The sequence below is a fragment of the Vespa crabro genome, chromosome 9, assembly GCF_910589235.1.
Source record: "Vespa crabro chromosome 9, iyVesCrab1.2, whole genome shotgun sequence".
In the NCBI taxonomy this organism is placed as follows: domain Eukaryota; kingdom Metazoa; phylum Arthropoda; class Insecta; order Hymenoptera; family Vespidae; genus Vespa; species Vespa crabro.
Window position 1 is genome coordinate 7,377,074 of NC_060963.1, and position 22,630 is coordinate 7,399,703.

The 22,630-nt window shown below is 37.2% G+C and overlaps 1 protein-coding gene across 9 annotated transcripts in view; it reads left to right on the forward strand.

Annotated features, from left to right (window-relative positions):
• The window catches only part of LOC124426899 (four and a half LIM domains protein 2), a 52,114-nt gene extending 45,762 nt beyond the window's left edge, over nucleotides 1–6,352 (forward strand). For 8 of the 9 annotated variants that reach the window (XM_046969117.1, XM_046969118.1, XM_046969119.1 and 5 more), the window contains 3 exons: nucleotides 3,457–3,626; nucleotides 3,777–3,963; nucleotides 4,176–6,352. In XM_046969117.1, coding sequence (XP_046825073.1) covers nucleotides 3,457–3,626; nucleotides 3,777–3,963; nucleotides 4,176–4,333 — 515 coding nt within the window. In that variant the 3' untranslated portion in view covers nucleotides 4,334–6,352. Of the gene's footprint in view, nucleotides 1–287; nucleotides 941–3,456; nucleotides 3,627–3,776; nucleotides 3,964–4,175 lie in introns of those variants that run through there. The other variant, XM_046969123.1, reaches the window with a different exon arrangement.
• The last annotated feature ends 16,278 nt before the right edge of the window (nucleotides 6,353–22,630 follow it).

Sequence of the window (22,630 nt, forward strand, 5' to 3'; positions counted from 1 at the left end):
AATGTCATTTAAATTCGGCCAAACGATAAGATAAGTATTGATAAAATTTGTGTAAATGTAACACGTTAGACAATTTTTTCTTAGTAAATATAGGTAAAAAAACTCTCCGATTTATACGATTTAAGGGGGAAGAGAAGAAAGAGGAAGGGGAGGATAGGATTCCCTTCGTCGTCGAGTTATCACCGCAAAGCATAAAGAGTATAAGGCACGTTGCGCCTGCTCGCAAGTCGCGACGGTGACTCCAAGAACCGACGACGAGTGGTCTGCCCTCTCAGTGGCTCGCAAGCCTTCGGGCTAATCGCACGGCTCGATTCCGCTACCGATACAATCCGCAGTTATCCACGAGTGCTTCTTATACTTATCTCGTTCCTCCTCTCACAAACGAACCGGTTTCGTTCTCCTCATAGTATAAATATACAGTCTTATTTCAATCTAATATTCATGTTCGTTTTACCGCGTTGATAACTCCCTCTAACGAAAAGTTATCATCTAAAGAAAGGAGAAAAATAAAAAAAGAAAAGAAGAAAGAAAAGAAAAAAAAATTAAAAAAAAAGAAAAATAGTTCGATCTGCATGAAAGAGTCTTACGAAAAATTGGGAAAGATTCGATGCCAAACAGAAACATCTCGTTTGGTCGTGAAAAAGCGCGAAATTTGATGTAAAGATTAGCCGCACCTTATCTGCACGATTACCGTCTTCGGTGCATATCGATTCAGGTCCGATCGATAAAAGGAAAATGGCTACCGACGCGTTAAGCGAAAGACTTTCGAGCAAACTTCACTTGCAAACGAAAACCGTAGGTGAGGAAAGGATTCGAAGGGCTAAAGAAAATGATGAGGATGTTGCCATACTCAGCATGTTCCCTATGGAAGGTGATACCAAATTTAGGTGTTATCTTGGAAAGGATTGTCTTCTTGGAGATCAAAAATTAGCTAAACCAGGTGATTGCTATCGAAAAATGTTATTTTATATTTTATTTTGTATAGTTGATATCGCGATTATAGAAAGAGAAAGGACAATGATCGTGGGTAGAAAAGATATTCTTTACTTGTAATAAACGTGTATACACACACACACACACACACAGAGATACGTAGTAGGATACATAGTAGGATACGCATGTAGATAGACATGGGGACGATTTCGAGTCACGATGGCGACACAGGTGGTGGATATAGTCGCGAAAGGAGAAAAGTAGAGCGAGACGAAGGAGCCTTAAACGTCACCTTATCGGGAATCACGAGTACTCAATCGTGTAACAAGCATGACATTAACGAATGCTTGTATCTTTGTTGAGAACTTTTTTTTATTAAAGTAAAAAAATCGCTGTGTTTTCAATGTGAAGAGAATATATGAGAGAAAAAAAAAGAAAAAGAAAAAAGAAAGAAACTCATTATTCGAGCTATGACATAATCATTGTTTATATATAAATATTATTTCCTGTATGATTTATCGATTCTATGAATTATTCTTTCCTTTTTTTCTTTTTTTTTTCTTTTTAATTATACGAATCGACTCAGGAAATCTATTCGATCTTGAATACATTAAAATATGTTACTTGATTACACGTGTATGTCTATCATAACTTGTGCATAATCGAGTATATTATAGTATCATAGTAGGTATTTTAGGTATAATTAATAAATTTAATTACATAATAATTTCGCTTCGAAACTTAATTGAAAGTTTTGAAGCTTAAGTGCAATCGTTTTTCCTTTTCATCTGCCATTCATAAAGTATTTATCCGGATCGATAAAAGCCTCGATAACATTATATTAATATGCGTGATGTCACCCTAAACTATATATATATATAATTTTGTAGACACACGACCGTTTCTTATCAATTTACGCTTCATCGAAATTTTCCAAATAATTTCTCGAAATAATTTCGATATATTTAACAAAAACATTCACTTGCCGTAGGTCAGGATATTTGTTTATAGGTTAAACTTTTGTATCGATCATATGAATTTATTTTTATATTTTTTTTATCTTCTTGATTAATTGGATCATTCTGTGTATTATATTAAATGATGACGCAAACCCAGTAAGCTTCTTGATCTATCGATCCATTCGTGTTCACAAATAATGTATCCTATAAATCAGCATAAAATCATGATTTAAACGATCCCATTTATTCCTTCGAATTTAATGAACATTATAGATAATTTCATTAATCTTTCACTTATCTGATCTCTTTTGTAACGCCTTTTGAAAATATTGCTGTAAAAAGATCGCGATCTCATCGTTGCAACTAATCACTCGAAGTTAATACACCGTTTAACTTAGAATTATCGGAGGACGAACAAACATGATTATAGTACGGAATGACAACAACAACGACAACGATAACGACAACGACGTCGACGACGACGACGACGACGACGACGACGACGACGACGACGACGACGACGATTATGACGACGACGACACGAGGCGTACCTATATGGATTGCCACATCCGCAGCCTTGGACCATCAGACTTTGTACATATACGGAGGCATTGCTTGTCCATCGTGACATCACGAATCGTTTCTTGAGTCACGCTGGACCAAAAAGATGTAATCTACGAAAAATATATCACTTTATGTGTATCATTGTATTTTTCTTTCTTTTTCATTTTTTTTCTTTCTTCTTTATTTCTTTTCTATTGATAACAAAATCGGCAGCTATGTCTTACTTTTGATAAATAAATCTATAGAGAATGTCTATGATTTTTCTAACGTTCAATTTGTCAGGCTGAATCTTATAATGTTTTTCTTTTTTTTTTTTTTTTTTTTTTTTTCTTATAAATTCGATAAAGAAGAGATATACAGGTATAATAAATGATTTCATGAATTGACTAGAGCATTGATGAGTCACGAATGTCTTTTATTGCATTTTAATCTCTCTTATCAAAGAAAATCTTCTCGTATATCTTAACGAAATGAAAGTTATTACGAATAGATATTAATCTTCTTAGTATCATGTCATCATTTTTCATCGAATGCACGAAGGTAGGGTTATGCTTTGTATTCAGACGATCGAGAGACAAATTATTGCGTTGTTAAACGTTATAAGCGCGACGTGTATTCTTTACATAAATTAGAATACAAGATGCTTTTGTCACTGTATTTTTTATTACATTTATTATTAACAGTATACCATGTTCTCTGATATCGTTTGAGTTGCGTTTATAAAAGACATTTGAAATATGTACCTTCCCTTTTGCAAAACAAAATATTAAAATTCACTGAGTGCTGCACGCGATTACGCGTGACGTTCTCAAGAGTCTAGACGCGATAGAAGGAAGGGATATTTCCCGTTGCGCCCTCGTAGCCCTCTGGCTTCCATCCGAATCGATGTAATACGTTTGCAAGTACAGAAACAATAGTCTTTCAAATATTTATCGTTTTCGTGACGGTACAATAGCTTGCGCTTGATGGTGATTATCGTTGTCCATTCTTTTCTTTTCAGGCACGAAGAAGATGGAATACAAAACCAGGCAATGGCACGAGAAATGTTTCTGCTGCGTAGTTTGCAAGAATCCGATCGGTACGAAGAGTTTCATCCCTCGTGAACAGGAAATCTATTGTGCCGGTTGCTACGAAGACAAGTTTGCCACTCGATGCGTCAAATGCAATAAGGTTGGAATTGGTTGATTCAGAAAAAAAAAATTATGTTTCCTTTCGAAATTGTATTTCTTTTTTGCACTATAAATTATTCACCTTCTTTCTTTTTCATTTTCTTTTTTCTTTTTTTTTTTTCTTTCTTTTTTCTCTCTTTTTCCCCCATAGATAATCACCAGCGGTGGAGTGACATACAAGAACGAGCCGTGGCACAGAGATTGCTTCACTTGCAGCAATTGCAATAATTCGCTGGCAGGCCAACGATTTACGTCGCGCGATGACAAGCCGTACTGCGCCGATTGCTTCGGCGAACTTTTCGCCAAGAGATGCACCGCTTGTTCCAAACCAATCACCGGTATATACATATATACACGTACATATACATACATATATATATGTGTGTATATATATGTGTGTGTTCATTATATATTTAACAAATTTATCTATTTTTATAGATATACTTAATATTTACATTTTTTACAATAAAAGTTCAAATTTTTCGAATTGTCAGTAAAACAAAAGCTCAAATAAATTTCTTCTTTTTTTTTTGTATTTATTCATTTTTAGGAATCGGAGGTACTCGTTTCATTTCCTTTGAGGACAGGCACTGGCACAACGAGTGCTTCATCTGCGCCGGTTGCAAAACTTCGTTGGTCGGCCGTGGCTTCATCACCGACGGCGACGACATTATCTGTCCGGAGTGTGCCAAGGCGAAGCTAATGTAACGAGGAAAAGGTTTGGACGGTAGAGAAAGGATGGAAAAGGTGGAGCAAGCAAAAGAGCGAAAAAGAAAGAGAGAGAGAGAGAGAGAATGGAAAGGATTTAGAGTAGGGGAGCGATAAAAAAAGAAAGAAAGAGAGAGAGAGAGAGAGAGAGAGAGAGAGAGGGAGAGAAAGGCTGGCAAGAAAGAGGAGGCATCTCAGTAAATCGAAAGCAACGAACTTTTCAACAGCTATAATATATACTTCCTATCATTTTCACGAATCACCCCTCTCCTCGCTTAATCTTAAATGATCCTAAGTTATCCTACCTCGAGGAGATAGACTTTTGCTTTTACAATCACTTTTTAAAAAGCGTTTATACACACATATATATATATGTGTGTGTGTGTGTGTGTTTGTGTGTAAACGCACAAAGAGACACACATAAAAGCGCGCGTTCGTACGCACACTAACACGTATACACTTTCGTACGCGCGTGTCAAATACATACACTAATATACACTATACGATTACACATATACACAAACAATTCAGTTATATTTTTTGTTTTTTCCTCATAGATTTATTATCATCATGCTTCCTCTCAGAGATTTGAACTCATATACGAGAGGTTGAATCATATATATATATATACATATATATATATATATATATATAATCATTTTGATTATTTGCGAAAAAAGATGCTCGCAATTGGAAGAATGTGTGTGTATGTATGTGTGATTGTGTGTATGTGTGAAAGAGGAAGGAAGAAATTAGAAGGGGAGAAAAAAGGAAGAGGATCGATAAAGTACGAAGGAAAATAAAAAAGATGCCTTGCTTGCAAAGTCAAAGAATCAAAATCGCCTTATGCAATGTATCATTGTCGTTTTAACAATGTTAACTAAAAATCAAATGGAACATACACGTTGTCGTGATGTTGTATTAATTAATGTTATTTCTTTTTTGATTCGTACATTGTAATCTCCTGAGTCGCTACAAAATCGACGCTAAGGCTGCGGTGTACAATAGACGTGAAAAAAAAAAACAGACGACTCTTATATATATATATTCTTATGAAAACTAAATTTGATATGCATACAATAGCGTTATTTTTATTTAACATACGAACACATAGTCACACAATGTCGACACACATATATATATACACTTACATATATATTTATATATATTTATATAATATAAATATGTATATACATATATATATACACGTGTAGAGGATACACATGTACATTATCGAACAAATAAATATACACTATGCCTTTCTCTCTACATACGTGAGATTATATTAAAAATACACATAAAAACATATTGTGACCTATAATTTTTCGATATTATACATACATATATACGCGTATAAAAGCGTGCGTTCATTATAACGGGTTAGTAAGCTTATACGTGAGAGCATGCATTTTATAACTCGTTGTAAAATATATATAAAAGAAAAGAAATTAAACGAACGTAATTGAAAAAAAAAAGAAAAAAAATAGAAAAATGGAATAACATTCGGTGAATACGCACATTCGAAATGCTCCGTATGAAATACACACGCATTAATCTATACGTTGTTTTTATCACAGCATTTTTCATACTAACACAAAAGAACAAAAAAGAACAAACTTCATATACGCTCACAAGTATACGTATGAGTGTGCGAAAAAACGCACACGTGGAATACACTAATTGTGGCCTTATCCGCACGAATACATAGAGAGTAACTAACGTTTTACGATATGTAATATATTATGTATATCGTATCAAATGATACTTAATACGTATGAAAGGAAAATGCGTAATGTCAGACACAAAGATGAAAAATGAAAAAAAATAAAAAAATAAAAAAGAAAAATATCCTGACGAATAAGTTACACTCGTCATATGTTCTTACGGATCGACTCACATACTAATCGCCTTAATTAGTAAAACAGATTATAAAAAGAGATTATTCTATATTCAGCGTATGACATACACTGTTACACTGTAAAATTGATCAAATAAATGTAATTATTTACAAATGAAAAACTCGGATTTTCTAAACGAGTTTACGTTCCATGGATTTTTAAATGTCAACAACGAGAAAATTATTTCGATTAATTTCGGTAAGTTAATATATGTACTTAATTTTGTTATCATTGAGAAAGGTTTGATCTATAAAAAAGACACGCACGTGCGTGTGCGTGTGCGTGTGCGTATGCGACGTTGTTATTTTGAATATAAAAATTATTATTTGAATCAGTATAATATCGATGATAAATTCTCAATAATTTTACGTTCACTTATCAAATAAAATTATGTATTATCAACGTACGATAATCATAAGATTTAAAACTGAACTATAATATCATATATCTGTGAATACGCCGATTAGTTCAATCTGATTCTTACTAGATGGCAGGACGTTAAAAACGTTAGGCGCTAAAAAATAAAAACAAATATATTAATGATTTAAATGAAATCATCGAATAAAATTACCTTTCTAAATGAAATCTTTCAATAAGCATATATCTTTCTATTTAAATTTTTACTAATGATAACAGTAACGCATGAATAATAATTCAAACGTATCACAATGATTTATATATAAAGAACAGTACAAAGTGATTTATAAATGAATAGAAACAATATCAAATGAATTAAAAAGAAAAAAAAATATATATATTAATTGATGCATGGCGGCAATGAAATAATTAGAATCATAAATGTAAAAATGTGTATTATAATTGCAGGCTATTTTAATGAAAAAGAATACAGATGATAAAAATGAAATCGATCGATCAAAATAAAAAAGTGGATATCGAGATTTGCAGATGCACGTTGACTATGCAACGTCCCACGTGCGAAAAAAGAAGCGAACAAACGAAGCAGTGCTTGGGGTAAAGCGAGGTCGATGGAAAGTGGCATAATCGCGGATGTGGATTGGCTCAAGGAGAGCACAGGAGGAGATCCTTTACCTTACTTATGTAACGAGCGAGCGCGACCGTGGTGTCTCGTGTCTTCGACCGCATCTCTTCAAGAGGAAGAGAGTATGCAAGAGTGAAAGAAAGGAAGATAGATAGAGAAAGAGAGAGAGAAAGAAAGAGAGAGAAAGAGAGATGTACTCCTTCTCCTTTATACTTCTTCACCCTCCCATCCCCACCTCCAATCACCACACTGTCCCTGAAAATCCCACTGCTGCTTCTAACTTTTTCTCCCCACCATTTGCCAATGCAAATCGCTTCTCGTATATTTCTACCTCCCTTTTCCTCTTCTCTTTCGTTTCTTCCTACATTCGACGTACCAATTAATTAAACGTACTCGAACGTTTTCGAGCAATCTTCCATCGATCGTTACAGAGGTAAGATCTCTTTATCTTTGTTTCCCTTTCAATTTTGGTTCTTTATGAATCATTACAAGAAGTTCGATATATTGTTAAAAATGTTCGAAAAGATTCGAAATAATGTTAAAATATTCTGTTTAAATGACTTGAAAAATGTTTATACAAAAATATAAAGATAAGGAAAAATACATTATCGTGATAGAGATACATACATTCGATCGATATTGGATTTGAAGGGGATATTCGTATTTTTTTTGGACCTTGCGTAAAATGAAAAAACATTTTCAACAAATAAAACTTATCGAAGAGATTTCTCTTCGTTAGCCTAGTCCTCATGATGAACGGATACGAGTGAGCGCGTTTATATCATGCATTCCGCGTAGGCGCGTGCCGAGGCGAGAAAAGCGATTTCCTTGCGCGCTATCGCGAGAGTGAATATACTGTAATTACATGTTACGTCTCTTGTAAGAGTACAAAATCAATGCCAGGTTCAATGTCGAACGGTTTCTCGAGATGTCGACTAAGGAAATTCTTTCTTCAATGAAGAAATAATGTCTATGTGTATCTTTACTTTTCGTTTCTGCTTTTTCATTTCCTATGTTCTTCCTTTAGTTTTTCCCCTTTTTATCTTTTCCTTGGCCTTGTAATAAATCGATTACGTTGATTGACGAAATTACGTTGATTACGGTGATAATCGAAAGTCTATTGTGATTATTAATTATTTAAAGTGAACAGTTATATTATAATGAGCTTTCTTATGCATATATATATATATATATATATAATAACTTAGTTTATAATAATTTTAAGTTCTAGATAATAAAAAAGAGAAATTAGTAAGATTTTTATATAAAAATGATCGAAATATGTTAATGAATGCTGTAATACTTTTAATACCATTTCTAATTAATAATCATAATACCATTTTAAATATTTTTTTTTTCTATAATTTTCATGCGTCACTTTATTTATGTTAACGATTAATCTTATTTCAAGAATACATGAATTTATTACAAATCTTTTTATAACATCCTTTTAAATGCCAAAGCTCGATTATGTTCTTTTATAGGATAATACGATCCTTTCTTTAAGTTTACCACGCGTGTAGATCAGACAAGGACGGACGGTAAATATCTGAATCTACCATGAAAGAATTGTGGCCTTGGCTACGGATTTCAAACATTTTTTTAGAGCCTCCTACGATCTAACAGACGTAACGTTACATCCTCGATAGTCCGGTTTATAATCTTCGAGGGTCCTACTTTGAACCATCTGAGTCGTTTTATTTTCTTTTCTTTTTCTGTTTTCTTTTTTCTTTCCTTTTTCTCTTTCAAAGGTTCCTCTCATCGTTCTTCTTACTCTGACAAATCTCTTATAGTCGGATTACGAATCCTTTTCGTCAACTTCGAACGCACAGATCATAAGAAATTTTGTTCACTTTTTTATTTTGTCGATGTTGTTTAGATTTATGTAACCTTTCAGATATGTAATATATATAAATTTTGTAATAGTAATCAATTTTGAAAGATAGAATGAATTAAATAAATTATAAAAAAAAAAAGTAATAAATGATAATTTATTAACCGTAGAAAAAAAAATAATAAATGATAATTTTTTAAGATGTTCCAATAACGATCGATCGAAGAATGATTTCGACACCGAAAATAAGGTTCTTCATTGTCAGAGGTCGTCCGTCGGTTCAACGTTCGGGCCGTTTACCTGTAACCGACCTCGAATCTTTGGCCAATGACATTGCGGAAAGTAATATTAACATTTTGTACGAGTCGTCCACGAAAGATAAAAGCTGTAAGCATGATCTTACGTACATACGTACATACATATATTTACGTACATACATACATACGTAGGAAAACGTCAATGCGAAAGTGTTTTTTAAAAAATATTTTTCATATAATACTTAGTTATCTAGTTTAAAGAAATCGTTATAATGAAAACATGTTCGAAAACAACAAACAAGTCGAAGTTGTTTGCCTTTTGAATATTGAAACAAATAAGAGGCAGAGATAGAGACAGAGACAAAGAGAGAAGGAGAGAGAGAGAAAGAGAGAGGAAGAAAAATAAGAAACTATGTAACACATAAAAAGAAAGAAAAAAGAAGAGACATAAACTTCGAATGCTTCTTGAAAAGGGCTGATTATTTATGCTACGACCTTCGACGTGGACAGGTGCGATACGGCTGGCTCGTACGTAATTCCGTCGCTTGTAAACATTTTATAACGCTATAAATATTAACCGCGGTACCCGTATTACTGTATACATTTGCGTATGTACGTATCTTTTATATAACGAGACATTTGTCGATGCGAATCTCGAGCGTTTTCGAATGGAGGAAGTTCGTTGGATCCAGTTATATCTCGTTGGATCCTGATATAAATCGAAAGGTTTTAATAATAAAAATTGATAAGAGGATTCTACTTAATTATCGAAGTAAACGTAAAAATAAAGATATTAATTATTTATTGCAATAAGACGTTAAAAAGAATAGAAAGAGAAAGAGAGCATCGAATCGAAATAAACATTTTAAATATAAACTTTTATTTTCTTAGAATAAAATTGTGAAAGCCTTTCTTCTTTTTCTTTTATTTTGTTTCTTTTTTTTTTGTTTCCTCGAAATTTAGACGAGCGTGTAAGCAAGGAACGATAAGTTAGACGAGGAATAAGAAGAAGAAGGATCGAAAGGAAAAGGGAGACGAATAGACGAACGTGGGTAGAAGAAGAGAAGAGAAGAAAGAGGAGGTGTAGTAGAAGGTGGCAATAGCAACGGCAGTAGTGGAGATGGAGGGAGGTGGCAGGAAGAAGGACGAAGGCAAGGAGAGGAGGGAGGAGAGGAAAGGGAGACGACCGGCAAGTCGAAAGAAGACACAAGTTCATATCCAAGCGAGATGTGGGACGATGTCCCGGAGTAACCTCCATCAAGGATGGACTTCCATCCAGCGTCGCGACCAGGACGTAACTATACATCCGCACCTTTCCTCTCACCGGTTATGCGAGCCCGGATAGTCTTCCTGTAGCGAGCGTCGGCCCCGATCAACGATCGACTCGGTTTGACTTCATCGCGGAAAAGCGTACGACGTTTATTCGACTATCACTATTTGTTCTTGGTCGATAGGTACGTAAGTAAATACGTACGTACATACGTACTTATCATCATAATAAAGATGACAGCCAGTTTTGATATTTTCACTCTCTTCTTGAAGAATTTAATGTTTTGTATACATAACTATTTTGAGATCTTAGAAGAGTATTGGTAAATCATAGATAATCGATCTTTCCCTTATTGCCGAATATAAACATGGTATAGTAAAAGATAGATATAATTTATGTATCTTGGCAACTCTCCCAGAACTAAATGTCTGAAAATAGTTCTGGATGTATGAAAACGTTCATGGTTTTTGACGAGCCTGTCTAACTAGCTAGCTAATGAAATTCCAAGAGATATGATTACTCAATGATTCGAAAGAAAGTGTTTTGACAAAACGGAATCATCGGATGAGTCAGTCGTCGGATAAATAAATCAGTTTAGCATAGAAATTTGTTGTCCGAAATGTTCGAAAATGGAGATGGATGGAAAGCAAAACCTTTCGTTTTCAAATATGAACGAAAGATCGGCGCGACCTCTTTCGACGAAACGATTCGTAGATCTTATACTAGTTCCATTGCATTCGAGGCGACGTTGCAAGTCGAGAAAGTTCGCGGCTTGGTCCACGCATACTTGTTACATGCTGCGTTGGCTCCTGTGCCTGCACCACGTCACACGACTTCGCCTTAACCCAGTGCCAGTGGCAGTTGCCCATGGAACGGCTCCGCTTTTTGGGTCTAGGTCTGAGGAGGGCGTTCACCCTGCCTGCCGTTGTTAACACACTTAGCATACCGTAGAACGTACGTGGCGGTTGAACCGAGCGCGACCTCTCTTCGTATAATCTAACGTCAACGCTTCCACCTTGCACCTTTGAAAGAATGAAAAGAAAGAAAGAGAGAGAAAGGAAAACAAAACAAACCAAACGGTTCCTTAATCAGAAGCGAACAAGCGTGTCCGCAAGCTTCACTTTTTTCAAACACTTCGACGAATTTTCTTTCTAATTTAATTAAATTTCAAAATATTTACAAGAAATGAACGCATAGCTATAGTAATGCATAGCTAAGTGTAGGAATAAACGATCGAAGATAAAATAAAGCAAATCAAAGCAAAGCAAATCAAATCAAAGCAAAGTAAAGCAAAGCAAAGTAAAGCAAAGCAAACGGTTCCTCAATCAGCTACAGACTAGCGTTTCCGTAAGCTTCACTTATTCTAAACTTTGACGGATTTTCTTTGAATCTCTTCAAAAAGAGAGAGAGAGAGAGAGATTTATTTTATTGATTTTATTGTCAACAAAGTCCACACTTGGCACGGCCTGGGTCAGCGGCTATCAAAGCTCTAGACTTATAATTTAATATTATGTTTTGCAAATTCAATGAACGATAGCTAGTTTTGGAACAACAACTAACAAACTTATCTAATATATCTTATTTAATTAACCAGCTTATCTTAATAATATTGAGACGAATACAGGATGGATAGTTAAAGGACCTAAGGATATTAGAATTTGCAGAACTAATAGAAGATTTAAGAAGCAATTAAAATAAAAATATATAATTTTATTTCATTGACTTACATGAATGATTATTATCAACTTCTTACATACAATACTTTACTTTTAAACATACGATAACCTCCACGAACTGATAAATTCTTTATAACGATAAATAATAATCATTATACATTAATTCATTTAATTATTAACAAATAATAAGAGAGGCAAAACTTCTTGAGGGCTGACTACTTGATTTACTTTTGCTATTGATACAAAAGTAAATTTCAATTATTGAACCGCAAGGCTGTCTCGCTCCTTCGACGAGACGATACCTCATCCCACCCAGGTTCCTAGCTAGGTCACCAGTCAATGACTTATCAATGGTTCAGAAAAATTACCAAGAACATTGGATCAACGCTTTACATTAACATAAAAATTTTATTTGTACAATTCGATCACACCATACTCTTGGAAACGCTCGAGGAATCAATTTAAAAGGTTAATGTCGAAAAAAAGGATTTCGAATTATTTTCTTGTTACAGTATTTAAATTTGTTAATGTTTTCAAATGACGAACATAGCTATGTAGAAATACAGAACCGAGTGTAATAGAGTGCGCGATCGCTTTCCGCCTTTCTCTCCGTTCTTGTTCCTAATCCAAAGAAAAAAAAAATGGCACGAGTTCCGTGATCGAGTACAGGCGGATCTTAGAAAAGAAATGAAAAATACTTATGTTAGTCGGATTCTCAAGGTGTATATATATATATATATATATATATATCTTCGACTATTATTGAACATCGTCTGAGTTATCGCACGATCGCATAATCGAGGGTTATTCGAAGGCGACAACGACGAGATCGTTGCGGAAAATTAGCATTTTGATTGGCAACGTGCGGGAAGAACGTTCTCTGTCGTGCGGCGCCGAGAGAGGAACGTTCTTTCGGGTCTAGGTCTCTCAAGGGCATTCACCCTGCTCACGTTGGTAACACACTTAGCAACGTAGCGCGTATGCGAATCGAGTTTGCCTGTTCGCTCGCGGAATATTTTCCGTCTTCGTCAAACCATTGCGATTTTTTTCATTAAATCTTTTATACAAAACTATCATTGATCCTTCCCATTTATCCTCGAAGCGTAAATTTTCACCGTTCAAACGAAATTCACTCTCCTCCCTCTTAAAGTACAGTTATACAGACGTACTTTCGTTGACGTCGAGCGGAAAAGTTTCCTAAATGCAATCAGGATAAAATGATGACGTTGGTTACCGTTAACCTTCAAAGAAAAATATTATTTACCTATATAAAAACAAGTCAAATCGAAATATATGAATAATAAAATGATAAATATTTTTTCGACTTTTTATATATCCATCTAGATATATTTTATTAGATATATATAAATATATCCAGATTTTTCTTTTATCTCTCCTTTATAGACATGCCAATGAAAATCTTTTTATGTAAAAAGAGAAGGAGGAGGATGAATACAATGAGACGAATCGGTCAGGAGACACGCCCGTTGTTGCATCGACGTGTCTTATCGAACGTATAGAGTCATAGGACTCGTATAGAAATAAACTTGTAAAATGCACATTGCGACCGTCACCAAGAGAATAAGAAGGAGAAGAAGGAGGAGGAAGAAAAAGAACGGGTGGAGGAGGAGGAAGAGTAGGAGGAGGAGGAGAAGCAGGAGGAGGAGGAGGAGGAGGAGGAGGAGGAAGTCGGCTCGAGTAGGCCCTACTCTCTCGTCGCGTATGCGTGTCGCATATAGAGGCTGCGCTTCTTGCACAAGCACACTGAGCGCGCTCACGAACGCTCAGCCGTTCAGGAACTGCGATGCGTGACCTAGTGCCGTTGTAGCGTTCTACCTTCAAACTAGGTCTTCCTCGTTCCCAACTAAGTCCGCGGGGAAAAAGCGCATAGAATGCTCGCGAGAGTGCATCGAGCAACCAGCAATGACCTTCTACGATCGAATTTATCTTAACTAAGCTTCTTTGCTAAGCTTTCGTTACGAGCGTTTAGCTTTGTCATCGATAAAAACGAAATTAATCCTTATCGTTCCGAAAATACCGACGAACTGCATTTCTTTTTCTTTTTCTTTTTTTTTTATTTTCGATACCTGCATTATACGTTTACGTAATATTTACAAAAATTTTTACTAATAGAAAATTCTATTACCAAAAAAAAAAAAAAAATAGAAAGAAAAATAAAAAATTATATAGCGTTTTTCATTAGGAAAAGGTTAACATTCATAAAATTTCTTTAAAAGTTGTCCAAAATGTTGTTGAAACAAAAAATGATATTTTTAAATATCGATATTCGAAGATTTAAAACGAGACATAGAAATTACTTGTAAATCTTTCTTTCCTTATCTTTGACGATAGCCGTGGAAAAGAAAAATTTGAATAATCCATGCGAAGCATCCGAAATTTGGCATTACACAATTCGTAATTCATAAGTCGTAAGTCGTAAGCTTAGGCCACTGAACGTCCGACATTCGTCGGCGGAGCAAAGAAACGATCCGTTAGAAACGGATTTGTTTTCGGTCACGATAATACGTGCGAGCTCACGAACCTACGTAGGTAGATACCTACGTAGAGCGAAACGGCGAGGGTCAATGCCACCTATACGGAGCAGTATACCTCGCCGACTTTCCGTATACGTTCGAAGCATCGCCTGAGATTCGTGCACCTAACAGGTGCCGATAAAAACGAATGTGTCACGAGAGTTTCATTTTCAAAGCGGAATCGATCGATCGATCGATGTCTCCTCAATGATTCCTGATCTTCTTGATACGATTTATCGATGAAATCTTCCTTCGTTTCATATTCGAGGAAAAAAAATAAAACGAGACCAAAGAAAAAAAAACACGAAAGATAAAAATATAAAACGAGACAAGAAAACGAAAGGAGTCAAAGTTTCGATAGAAAAATAATTGATCCTTTTTCTTTTCAGATTTTTCTTCAAACTCAGATATTTCGATGAACGATATCATATATCTGGAGCAAAGATATTGCAAGAAAAAGAAAGAGAGAGAGAGAGAGAGAGAGAGAGAGAGGGAGAGAGAGAGAAGAGAGAGAGATAAGAAAAGGAGATTTGATTATTAATACGTGTCTCAAATAGAAATCAAAATGAAACTAAAAATAAAATATGATATATCAGAGAGGAGGTCGATTTTGTCGTCGTCCTCGGGAGTCGATCGAAGGTTTGCACGTGAGCGATTTGCCGTTCGCCGTGGAGAAGAAGGCGGGGGAGGAAGAGGGGAAGGAAGGCCTCGAGGAAGCAGAGCGGTCATCGACCCCTGAAAATACTCTTACGCATTATGTGCCACTTCACTTCCGAGCGAGCGCTCTCTTGCGCTGCTCGGCTCCAAGCAAACCGCCGAGTTCTCGTCGCCTTCGTCGTGTCTTCGTCGTTACGTTACGGCTCACCATAGAATTCCATGAGAGTTCTATCTCTTTTTCTCTTTCTCTTTCTCTTTTTCTTTTTCTTTCTCTTTCTCCTTTTCTTTCTCTTTCTCTTTCTCTTTCTCTTTCTCTTTTTCTTTTTCTTTCTCTCTCTCTCTCTCTCTCTCTCTCTCTCTCTCTCTCTCTTGACTTGGTCCTAACCCCCACTCTCCCTTTTTTCTCTGGCCCCACCAACACAAGCAACCCATCGACGGCTTTGGCCCTCCCGAAGATAACAGTACCTAACTCCGTTCTTCTGGTGTATAACCTAAGCCAGACGTTGAGACTGTCAGGGACGTACCGCTCGAATTCCCAGAGCCTCCTCTTACATCTTACCAGAGATTGACCGAGATGACGATAATTCTCATGATGATGTCGGACATTGACCGTATGCGAATTTGTACCAATAGAGAGCCGACGAGAGTGTTTCGAAAAGTTGCCTACTACGTACTATTCTATTATCTCTCTTTCTTCCTCTCTCTCTCTCTCTCTTTCTCTCTCTCTCTCTCTCTCTCTCTCTCTCTCTCTCTCTTTCTTTCTTTCCCCTCTCTTTCATAACCTCTCTCTCTTTCTTTCTTCTCTCACTATTTAACAAAAAATACATTCCTTTTTCATATTATCATACCGCAAATCTTTCGATCGTCATCGTCCTTTTGATCAACTCATGTTAATTTTTTTCTTCTTCGGCAAAGATTAATTCAAACATTCAAGATATAGCGGGATTCACTGTTCGAACGATTGCTCTTTCGATTTTATCGAGTTGGACGATTCGACACGGTCTTATTTGCTTATTAATAATATCAAGACGTTTCCAGTAAATGCAGATAATAATAGTATATAGATAGAATAGAAGAAAAGGGAAAAAGGAAAAAGGAAAAATGAACGTAAAATAATAAATCGGTAAAAATCCTTTCGAAAGAGCAATGACGGTAATGATGCTAGTGATGGCGGCGATAGGAACTTCGAATGAAAATCACGTTCACGGAATCGGTAGGAGAGAAAGGAAAGGAAAGGAAAGGAAAAGAGAGAAAAGATGGTCGATTTCCCTCGGTCTCTCGTCGCTGTAACGACGAAGAAGCGCAAAGTAAGACACGGCCAGAGAGATGGCCGCCGTTGAGTTCGTTAACCCTCCGATGAAAATGCTCTTACATCGGCGTTGCGTGCGCGATTCTGTCGGGATGCACTAGTTTACTTAAGCTCGTCTCTCCTTCCATCCTCCCCTTTTCTTTTCCAATAAAAGTAGCTATGAAAAACGGAGAAAGAAGAAGAAGAAGAAGAAGAGAAGAAGAAACGAACCAATGTCTTCGTCGTCGTCGTCGTCGTCATCGTCGTTTGCAATCTACGTCGTACACGCACATGTATTCGGCTCGAATGAATCAAAGAGAAGCAAGCTTAGCATGGTAATAGTTCGTGCCATTAGAAAATCTAGTTACTTCACCTACACGATCGACACGAAGAAGCTCGATAGCTATGTACATTGGCTAGAAGAAATAACCTTCTCGTAAGATCGCTTTTTCTTTCTTTCTTTCTTTCTTCTTCTTCTTCTTCTTTCTCTTCCGTCTTACTTTTAGGACGCCACGAATGGTAATTATCTACGCTACCGTGTTAACGAGAGATAAATTGCAGAAAGAAACTTATCTCTCGTAGTTTCTGAATGGATGTCGATAATTCACACCGATCGAGACGGTACGGTCACGCGATAGAAGGTTGCTTGAAAAGGACCATTTACCTTGATGTTGTCCTGTTACCATTATTATATTAGATTCGATCGTTTATGTCGTCTCTTATGTTCCATTTCACATTCAGAAAATAAAAAAATTATGATTTGTTGAGAAGAACGAATCGATGTAAATGTAACGCGTAATCGCAGTCAGTAACGAGTTAAAATCAAAGTTAAGATCAAATCGATTCAACTCTCTCAAAGTTAAAATCAAAGCAAACGTTGGTCTTTCTAAACGATCGATAAATAAAGAAAAAAAGAAAAAAGATAGCATCGAACGGTGCAAGACGAAGGTAAAACTAACGTCATGCGTCATGATTCAGGCTACAACAAGAAAAGTGAGGATTTAGCACGAGTCTGCACAACGACGACGAAGACGACGAAGACGACGAAGACGACGACGACGACGACTATGAAGCTTAGTTAAGTAGTGCAAGCGTAAGAGTGCTTCGACATCAAGAGGTCAGTAACCAGCAAGCGATCGTTTCGTTTCGTTTCGTTCCGTTCCGTTCCGGTTAGCCGAGCCGCGGCACAGCACTTTGGCCGCTACAACCGCACGCGGAAAGAACGACTGTTCCGCAAACTTTAATTTTATCTTCGAAAAAATTATTAGAAATAAGAGATTTTATGTTGCTAGTCGGAAAAGAATCTTCCTTTTTTTAAGATCCATACAAAACATTAGATCGATCATTCTTTTTACACTAAAGAATATTGAAATAAAAAGAAATTATTGTTTTCTCTAAATACTTGTCGAATTTCTAAGATTAATCCTAATGAATATATGACAAAATAAATGTGACAATGATGTCTTGACTTATGTTTTCATATATATGAAACAAAAACCAGTTTGAATTATCTACAACATTTCTATGGATCATATAATAAAAAAGAACCTACTCGGTTCTCGTAAATGTTACAAGGATTTATACAAAGAGAGCATTTGCTTTCTTTACTTCTGGCAAATCAGAATTGTAGCTGTAATTTCTCGCGGCCCTGAAATTCACTCGTAACCTTCGACGTAACGATCGCGTTCGGCGGACGGTAAAGCACGATTACGACTTTCTCGTAACCGAATCTGTTGCTTCCTACGTACTAGTCCGCCTACGCGATCGGGTAATCGTGGATAACGTGAACATAGAGAGAAAGAGAAAGAAAGAGAGAGAGAGAAAGAGAAAAGAACATTTCCTGGTGATTTTGCTTTTGTTCGTTATTAACATATTCGCAAGCTTTAAAAGTTTTTCTTTTCTTTTTGGTGACAAGTTCGTTACCGATCTATCTCCTTCTAACGACAACGCCTTCCTGCCATTTGATAAATTTCAAGATCTTGCGTGTGCGAGTGCATACTCGATTTATAAATGACGCCTACGGTGCGGAGATTACAACGCGTCGGTGATTTTTACGGAGAGATACGCCGGCAAGCGCGTAGGCGCGAGCTCGGAGAGTTTAATGCCGGGGAAGGCGATTCATGGGGAACGCGCTATATACGCCGATACTGTTATAGATAGATAGGTAGGTACCTAGGTAGGTATATATCCTCTCGCTCGGCAAGGAAGGAGGATGCAGAAGGAAGTAGTGGCATAATGACAACACCGACGGAGCAATCTCCTGCTCGTGCTAAGGAATAATTTTATTCGATCGACGTTTATTGTTCAAAAATTCCTTCTTACTTGATGATAGAATGTTACAAAAGGAGGATTTTCACTTTTACGATTAAATTCATAGCTAAGGATAGATAAATATAATGTTTTCGGATAATTAAAAAAGGGATGCAAGTAGTAAGTTAATAATTCCCGTAAAAAGAAAAAAAAAAGATAAATAACAAAGATAATGAAATAAAATGTCGCAATGGAAGAGAACTTTCGATCTCCGTGAACATTTTAGTCATCCGTCTAAGGATAAACACGTCCTTGGGAATTGGTGAACTTTTCCAAGGAATATTGATTTCTTTGAGTACCACATCGTTGTTCTCTAATCGCCGTCCTTCCGGACCGGTCTTTGGCTCGACGATCGTTGTCCTTCGGCCGTTAAGACGGAAGACAGTGGAAGGCGATGCTGGGCTCGTATTTTCGGAGGTCAGTAACCAGAGAGAAGGAAAGCATGCTGCCGGCGAAGGAAGGAAGGCCAGAAAAGTGGAGGAGAGGAGGAGACGGAAGAAGAGACCGTGTAGCTACGCGCGTGTAAACTCGACTCTTGTGGAAAGAGAGGGAGGATGAGAAGGAGGTGTGGGGGTATGGGGAAACGAGTGTTGTAAGAAGAAAAGAGACGAAAGAGAGGTAGGTACGAACGAAGAAAGAAAGGATAAAAGAGAGAGGGAGAGGTAGGAGAGGCTGCCAGCAACAGGGGGGTGGGGAAGTACCGTTGTTCCTGTCGATGGGGAATGCTGAAGGCGAACGAAACGAAACGAAGGTGTATCGGCCGCAAAGCCGAAGGAGAAGAAGAGAGGGAATGAAGAAGGAACGTACGAAGGAACGAACGAAGGAACGAACGAACGAACGAACGAACGAAGAAACGAAGCCGAAGTCGAAGGAAGGAACGAACCGCGAGAGTTGTGCTGCCGTTGTTGCTCCTCCTCGTTGAAGAGGAGGAAGAGAGAGAGAAAGAGAGAGAGAGAGAAAGAGAGAGAGAGAGAGAGAGAGAGAGAGAAAGAGAGATAGAGAAAGAAAGAAAGAAAGAGAAAAAGAGAGAGAGAGAGAGAGAGAGAGAGAGGAGAAGGAGGAAGAAGGGAGAGGTGGAACCGCGGCACAAGCGGACTCCTCTACTACCACCTTCTCTCTTCTCCTTTCTCGCTGCCCTCCACCGGTTCTTCTCTCTCTCGTCGTCGTATACGCGCGCAGAGGCGCTCTCTCGAAGTCCTACTCGCTTACACGTAGGTGCGTGCACGTACACGCCAGCTCGTAGGGGAAGAGAGCGTAGAGAGAGAGAGAGAGAAAGAAAAAAAGAGAGAGAGAGAGAAAGAGAGAGAGAGAGAGAGAAAGAAAGAGAGAGAGAGAGAGAGAGAAAGAGAGCGAGAAAGAGACACCTAGACTCACCTTACTCGCCGTACTCGTCAGTCCAAACCACGCGGCTTCGCACGGTGTACACGACCGTACGTCAAGGACGAGGACTCTCTCAGTGTTCCTTCGCCCGCGCGAAGAGCAAAGTGTTCGCGGTACTTCGATACCGCAACTATCCAATACTTTTCCCTCGTTCGGTACCCCGTTTTTCCTTCACGCGTGCACGCACGCGCGTGTACATTACCGCGAATTTCCTCCGAAAAAAAAACAAACGGATTGCATTTTAAGGAAAAGAAGCGAAAGAAGACGATCTTTCCAAGGAGATCTATTGCGACGGATTTATTTAGTACTCCGGGCTATTCGCTGCCGTCATTCCACGGATCACTCGTTGGATCTTTTTCCAAGGACTCTCTGAAAGTGTCGACGACGTCTTCTTCCTACAAGATTGTCAATAACACAGTACAGGATATCTGTCGTTGTCGTTCGTGATCGTGATCTATCGACGACCGTCGTCGTTTCGGAAAGTATGACAGTGACACCGTTGACGTGTAAATTTTGACAATTCTGCTTGAGGAAGGGATCCATCGGCTTCCAGATAACCCTCAGCAAGGTGAGTGCTACAGAGGTGAATCGACGTTGGAAACTCGTAATAACTCGTATTCTCGCTTCTGGAGACGCGTCCTCGCTTCGTTATCGTCCACGCGTGCCATTGACCTCGCACCATCAGGAGAATAGCGGCAATATGAACGCGTTAAAGAGAACGCGTTTTCTCGTTATTCTTGTCATATTCATACATAGAGAAAGAGAAAGAGAAAGAGAGAGAGGGAGAGAGAAAGAGAGAGAGAGAGAGAGAGAGAGGGAGAGAGAGAGAGAGAGAGAGCAAAAGAGCACGAGTGTAATTTACCTACTCCCTTCGAAATGTCATCGACGAATCGCGTTCTAAACTTTATTTGTTACAGAAAAGACCAACCCCCAACCTTATACATTGCGATTCTCGTCAATCCCATTTCTTTCGAGTTTTATCTCGCGATTCGTAAAACGTCTGGACCGTAGCAGCTAGACTTTACTTGGGATCACCAGGCCGACTAGCTTATCGATCGTCGTCTTGTCGCAAGGATACGTCGTGGATACATACTTCTTACGATTCCTCACGATTCCTTACGATTCTTTACGATTCTTTGTAGAATAGTTTCATTTGGTAATCGTCAAACCTATTCAAAATATGAAAGTAAAATTTTCTTTCACAATCGTAAACAATAAAGTTTTATGCCTATATCAATGATATCATTTAGTTATATTATATTGTCACAGTATGACATAGGACAAATCCGTTTAATATTTTTTGTTTTCAGCTTTAGAAAAAAGCGAAATTAAAGTGACACACTTTTCTCAAGATAATATGAAAATAGACAGCTAAACTATTCTAAAGTGTTCTTTTACGTTTCATTTTCAAATAATACTTCGATGATGATCCTCAATCGATCGTATGATGTCCTTGTTACATTATATAAGTGTTTCTTAGCATTCGTTCTTTAAGAGCTTTCGTCCCTAACGGTACGAGAACGAAACTCTTATAAAATGAAGAAAAAGAAAAAAGAAAACAGCAACGGTAAAAGCAATAACGCAAGCCACGTTTCACGGAGCGCACTGGGTATAATCGATTTATTTACCGTGAATTTTTACACGATTATGCGAAAAATACAAAGGGTCGATCGCTGTGCAAAGTTGAAACGTCCGGGGAACTAATATCGAGAGTTCAAGCTCATTATTGACATCAAATAATTTAAATAAGAAAAAAAAGAGAAAAAAGGAGAAAGAAAGGAAAAAAAGAAACCGTATGGACATGAGAGGTCAATGACCTTCAAAATACTGAAACCTGATAACACCGAATACAAATTTATTATTCGATATTTTCTATCATCTTTACATTTTTTTTTTATCCTATTAAGCTTATTATGAACGATCTTGCAAAGAGTCTTATTAAAAAAAAAAGGAAAAAGAAATACAAAAAATAAAAATATATAAGAAATATAATAAGCAGTTGATAATAAGAAAGGAAAAGAGACAAGTAACAGGAGTTGGTAAAAGATCGTCACGATAGATCGTTACGAGAGAGAGAGCAGGTTCGTTCATAAGAGAACACCGTTAAACACTTACGTTTCCTAATATGACATAACGGTGCCCCGTTACCTTTACCCTCAAAGATATCGTCTCAAAATGAAAATTTGACGAAGC